Below are 6,028 nucleotides of genomic sequence, written 5' to 3'. Positions count from 1 at the left end.
TCTCGAACCCGCGGGTTCAGGCAATCTACTCACCTCAGCCTCCCAAAGGCACGGGATTACAGGCTGAGCCACCGAGCCTGGTTTTTATTTGCTTATTTTAAACTTTTTTGTAGATACAGGGTCTCAGAATATTTTCCAGGCTGGTCTGGAACTCCTGGGCTCAAGCAATCCTCCTGCCTTGGTCTCCCAAAGTGCTGAGATTACAGGCGGGAGCCACCATGCTGGGCCCCTTCTCCATCTTGAAAGCCAGCAGGGCAGCCTCTTTCTCTGCTCCCCTCCCGTTACCAAGACCCTTACCACTGGGCCCACCTAGACCCTCCAGGAAAACGGTCCCATCTCAAGATCCTACCTGAACCCCACCTGCCATGTCCCTGTCCCCAAAGGCGACCTAGCCCCGGGCCTGGGGACCAGGGCGTGGGCATCTTTGGGGACCCGCTGGCATCCGTCCTCCCACCAGGTGCGCACGAAGGCTCCTGGCATCTCGGACGCGGAGCAGGCCTCCAGCACCCTGCGGGCCCAGCCCTACAAGTCCGTGGGCAAGAACTACCTGCACCTCTCGGTGCCCCGGGCCGAGCTCAAGCCGGGGGACTCCATCAATGTCAACTTCCACCTGCGGACGGACCCGGGCAAGGAGGCCAAGATTCCCTACTACACCTACCTGGTCTGTGGCCACCCCACCCCCCGCGAGCCTCAGCCCCTCTGGTCATCCCCCAAGCCCGAGCCCCCTCCCCGCGCCCTCCCGAGCCTCACGCGGGCCCGTCCCCCCAGATCATGAACAAGAACAAGCTGCTGCAGACCGGCCGCCAGAAGCGAGACCCCGACCAGAACCTGGTGGTGATGCCTCTGACCATCACGGCCGACTTCATTCCCTCCTTCCGCCTGGTGGCTTACTACACGCTGGAGGGCGCCGGCGGCCAGTGGGAGGTGGCGGCCGACTCGGTGTGGGTGGACGTGGTGGACTCCTGCGTGGGTAAGGTAGGCACAGGCCCGTGGCGCTCCCCCCTCCTGTCCACTGTCTCCACTCCCCCTCCTCCCACCAGCTCAGCCCCTCCGCAGGGCTGACCCTCCTTCCGCGTCTCTGCCCTCCACAGCTGGTGGTGAAGAGGGGTTCCAATGACGAGCGGAACCCTCTGCCCGGGCAGCAGATGAGCCTCAAGATCGAGGGTGACCACGGGGCCCGCGTGGGGCTGGTAGCCGTGGACAAGGGCGTGTTTGTGCTGAATAAGAAGAACAAGCTGACCCAGAGCAAGGTTTGCACCTGCTCCCCGGCCGAGGGGGGGATGAATGGGCTGCATGGACTCGGGTTTGGGATGGGGACGGTCGTGAGGATAAAAGGTTCGACGTGGCACCTTGTCTCTGAGAGACCAAGGGCAGTGTCCTTGGGAGTCCCCGGAGGTGAGAGGCAGAGGCTGGAGATGGCCTGGGAAGGCAGATGGGACCGGAGGGGGAGTGGAGACAGGGTTAGGAATGGAGACCAGCCGTGGTGGCTCGCACCTGTAATCCCAGCGCTTTGAGAAGCCAAAGTGGGAAGATCACTTGAGCCCGGAAGTTCCAGACTAGCCCGGGCAACGTAGCGGGACCTCGTCTCTACAAAAAGTCAAAAAATTATCTGGGCGTGGTGATGTGGACCTGGAGTCCCAGCTACTCAGGAGGCCGAGGAGGGAGGATCACCTGAGCCCAGGAGGTGGAGGCTGCAGTGAGCTATGACCGTGCCATTGCACTCCAGCCTGGGCAACAGAGTGAGACCCCGACTCGAAAGAAAGGAATGAAGGGAGGTGAGGATGGGGCAGGTGTTTGAGAAGAAATGAGGGAGGTACTCCCGGTCTGGAGCCTCCATTCTTGTCTCCCCCGTTATGCAGATCTGGGACGTGGTGGAGAAGGCTGACATCGGCTGTACCCCGGGCAGTGGGAAGGACTACGCCGGTGTCTTTGAAGACGCAGGACTGGCCTTCAAGACCAGCAAAGACCTTCAGACCACAGATAGAGCAGGTGAGGACGTGGCCAGGAACCGGTGCAGGGACAGCCAACATCCCCACCTCTCAGGCCTCACCTCCACCACCCCTATCCTTGAAAATCACTTCTCTCCCCGCCTCGGGTTCCTCATCCGTCAAATGGGAGCGTTCACACCCCTAGTTCACTAGTGTGGTTGATGGCAGGTGGGTGTGATGTAGAGGCTCCTTGGATTCTTGATTTTGCCAGAGAACAGAATTTCAGAGCAAATCCAAAGTCTAGTTTAAGAGAGAATTTATTAGAAAGTAAAAGGTGCCGAGAGCAGTGGCTCAAACCTGCAATCCCGGCACTTTGGGAGGCCGAGGCGAGAGGATTGCCTGAGACCCGGGTTTCAAGACCAGCCTGGGCAACTTGGTGAGACCTCCTCTCTACAGTAAATCAAAAAATGAGCCGTGTGCGGTGGTGCGCACCTGTAGTTCCAGCCACTTGGAAGGCTGAGGTGGAAGGATCGCCTGAGTCCAGCAGGTCGAGGCTGGGGCGGCTGTGAGTGTGCCACTGCACTCCAGCCTGGGTGATAGAGTGAGACACCAACTCAAAAAAAAAAAAAGAAAAATGAAAGTGAAAGACAAGTTCAAGGAAAGCATGGGCTACTTAAGAGAAAGGGCACCTGTTTGTCCTTTTTTTTTTTTTTGAGTCGGAGTCTCACTCCATTGCCCAGACTGGAGTGCAGTGCCACACTCACAGCCACCCCAGCGTCGACCTGCTGGGCTCTGACGACCCTTCCATCTCAGCCTTCCAAGTAGCCGGAACTACAGGCGCGCGCTACCACGCCCGGCTAATTTTTGATTTATTGTAGATATGAGGCCTCACCAAGTTGCCCAGGCGGATCTCGAGCCCGCGGGCTCAGGCAATCCACTCGCCTCGGCCTCCCAAAGTGCTGGGATTACAGGCTGAGCCACTGAGCCACTGAGCCCGGCCATGTTTCTTTTTGACAAGAAGCTTTAGATAACTTCACAAAGATGATTAAGCAAACCATGAGTTAAGCGCAGTGGGCTGCAGGGATCTGGTCATGAGTTTTGATGACCATCTCTCAACCTTCTAAGGTCACAAGGACCCTCTATATAATGGAAGGGTTTTGTTTTTAAGTCAGAGTCTCACTCTGTCACCCAGACTGGAGTGCAGTGGCATGCTCACGGCCCCGCAGCCCTGACCTGCTGGGCTCAGGTGATCCTTCTGTCTCAGCCTTCCAAGTAGCTGGAATTATAGGCATGCACCACCAAGCTTGGCTAACTTTTGATTTACCATAGAGACAAGGTCTCACCAATTTGCCCAGGCTGGTCTCGAACCCCTGGGCTCAGGCAATCCTCTTCCCTCGGCCTCCTAAAGTGCTGGAATGACAGGTGTGAGCCACTGCGCCTGGCTACATAATGGAAGTTACTGACTAACTAGCTTTGGGTTTTTCTTAGAACATCATGTCTGTGGTTTGTGTCATTCCCTATTGTTTCTGTGATTTACTGCACTGGTAGTTCCACATTCCGGCCCACAAGGTGGTCTGGTCTGATATGCCCGGTTGGTCTAGGATGAAGGTGATTTACTGATAAGAAAGATTATCTGAACACTTCTTACTCTATTTTAATTTAGACCTGAAACTTACCTATCTATGGCTAACCTGCCTCAACCTCCCCCTTAGAGATTTTTTATCCCATAATCATAGAGGGTACAGAGGGAGGAAAGTTCATCTTTTTTTTTTTTTTTTTTTTGAGTCTGAATCTCACTCTGTCACCCAGGCTGGAGTGCAGTGGCACACTCACAGCCACCGCAGCCTTGATCTGCTGGGCTCAGGTGATCCTTCCACCTCAACCTTCCAAGGAACTAGAACTAAAGGCATGCACCACCATGTCCAGCTGATTTTTTATGATTTATTGTAGAGACGAGGTCTTGCCATGTGGTCCAGGCTGGTCTCGAATTGCTCAGGCAATTCTCTCGCCTCAGCCTCTCAAAGTGCTGGGATGATATATGTGAACCACTGCACCCAGCTAAGTCCATCTTCTGTAACTTCTTCAAAGCTGACAAAGGATATAGTCCCGCCTAGCCAGGGATCGAAAAATCTCTCCCTCTCTGATCTAAGGCATCCAGGTTGATTTCAGGGGCAGCATTGATGGCAGGCATCAATCGGAATCCTTGCATGATCATCTTGTGGGCATGAAATTGCTTGATTTTGGAAGAAACAACTTTAGGCAGTTAGAGACATGAACTTAAAACCAGCAAGCTTATAATAGTTAAAGTAGGGTCAACAAGAGGAATAAACAAGCAAAAGAAAGCATAGAGTTCTTGACGGTGTCCTAAATGGATTCAGTGGGGAAGGGGGGTTCATTTTCCAAAACCATGGAACCACCTGGCTTTATCATAAATGTTCTTTCCTCTCCTTTGACTTGTCCAGTAACATGTACATGAGTGTAGCAAGTCCCCAGAAGTTTCACATATTACAAGCTAAGTTGGTGGCTGTGAAAGAGAATAATAGAGTTAAAAGCTGAGTAGCAAAGGATGACAAGGGAAAGTATTTCAGGAGTACTGGTCGTATTAGATAGCTGCATCTCAGTTTCCAAGGCGGTATTGCAGGTGGGCCGGTTTTCTATAGATGCTGTCAGCCCAGCTCGGTGGCTCAGCCTGTAATCCCAGCACTTTGGGAGGCTGAGGTGAGTGGATTGCCTGAGCCCGCGGGTTCGAGACCCGCCCGGGCAACTTGGCGTGACCTCATCTCTACAATAAATCAAAAATTAGCCGGGCTGGTAGTGTGTGCCTGTAGTTCCAGCTACTCGGAAGGCTGAGGCGGAAGGATCACCGGAGCCCAGTGGGTCGAGGCTGCGGTGGCTGGGAGCGGCCACTGCACTCCAGCCTGGGCGACAGAGTGAGACTCCGACTCAAAAAAAAAAAAAAAAAAAGGATGCTGTCAACACAGAGATCTGTAATAAGAGATGTTTTCATGGAGATGGAAGAACAACAAAGGTGAATGTCTGGAGTAGCCTATAAACACTTTTTAGAGTTTCTTTCTTTTGTCTTTTCTTTTCTTTTCTCCTCCTCCTCCTCCTCCTCCTCCTCCTCCTCCCGCTCCTTCCCCCTCCTTCCTCTTTCTTCTTTTTTTCTTGTGTGTGTTGGGGGTCTCACTATCGCCCAGGCTGGAGTACAGTGGCACAATCAGAGTTTACTGTAGCCTCAACCCCCTGGGCTCAAGCAATCCTCCTGCCTCAGCCTCCTGAGTAGCTGGGACTACAGGTGCCACCATGCCTGGCTAATTTTTTTGTTTGTTTGTTTCTATATAGAGATGAGGTCTCACTATTTTGCTTAGGTTGGTCTTGAACTCCTGGGCTTAAGCGATCCTCCTGCCTTGTACTGAGATTTCAGGTGTGAGATTTCAGTAATGAGATTTCAGGTGTGATCCACTGCATCCAGCCTGCTTTTAGAGTTTTTGCTGCGTCCTCTGATTGCAGTGGCAATCTGACAGATTCTTCTGGACTGTAGTTGAAACTGAGCATTTAAGTAAACTTTTTTGTGAAGTGCATTTATTAGCAGGCAGGCACAGAGTTTGTTTTAGTTTATAGAGTCTTAAGAAAACTTCAGTTTAATTTCTAGTGTCAGGAAATATAAAGAAAAATTTGAGAACATTAAACCGGAGACAGGTAGCTGGGAAAGACTTCAGGATGCTGTCTAATTTGTAGAAAATAATAAAAAATTAAAATAATGAACAAGAGAATTTAAAGACAGGTATATGGTTGTTTCTTTTCTCTCTCCAGTCCTCCATTTCTATTAAAGACAAACCATAGTAGATCTAATTTGCAAAATAAGTTTTAGACTCATTATGTATAGCTTATTTGCATTAAGTGCAGCAAGAATAATTATTTGCCATATAGGCTCTTTTTTTTTTTTTTTTTGAGTTGGAGTCTCACTCTGTCGCCCAGACTGGAGTGCAGTGGCCGCTCCCGGCCACCGCAGCCTCCACCTGCTGGGCTCCGGCAATCCTTCCGCCTCACCTTCCAAGTAACCAGAATTACAGGCATGCGCTACCACGCCCAGCTAATTT

General features: G+C 52.0%; 1 protein-coding gene across 1 annotated transcript in view; it reads left to right on the top strand.

Moving 5' to 3' along the window:
- C3 (complement C3) overlaps positions 1 to 6,028 on the top strand; it is a gene marked incomplete at its 5' end in the record, with an annotated part of 40,697 nt that overhangs the window by 7,820 nt on the left and 26,849 nt on the right. Inside the window, 4 exons of the mRNA XM_008060788.2 lie at positions 458 to 661; positions 769 to 975; positions 1,092 to 1,250; positions 1,860 to 1,989. Of these exons, the coding sequence (XP_008058979.1) occupies positions 458 to 661; positions 769 to 975; positions 1,092 to 1,250; positions 1,860 to 1,989 (700 nt within the window). The remainder of the gene's footprint in view (positions 1 to 457; positions 662 to 768; positions 976 to 1,091; positions 1,251 to 1,859; positions 1,990 to 6,028) is intronic.

The sequence above is a fragment of the Carlito syrichta genome, unplaced genomic scaffold (assembly GCF_000164805.1).
Source record: "Carlito syrichta isolate Samal-C Ts95f unplaced genomic scaffold, Tarsius_syrichta-2.0.1 Scaffold92694, whole genome shotgun sequence".
NCBI lineage: Eukaryota > Metazoa > Chordata > Mammalia > Primates > Tarsiidae > Carlito > Carlito syrichta.
The sequence above is the reverse complement of the archived record's forward strand: the minus strand, read 5'-3'. Positions and strand labels throughout refer to the sequence as shown.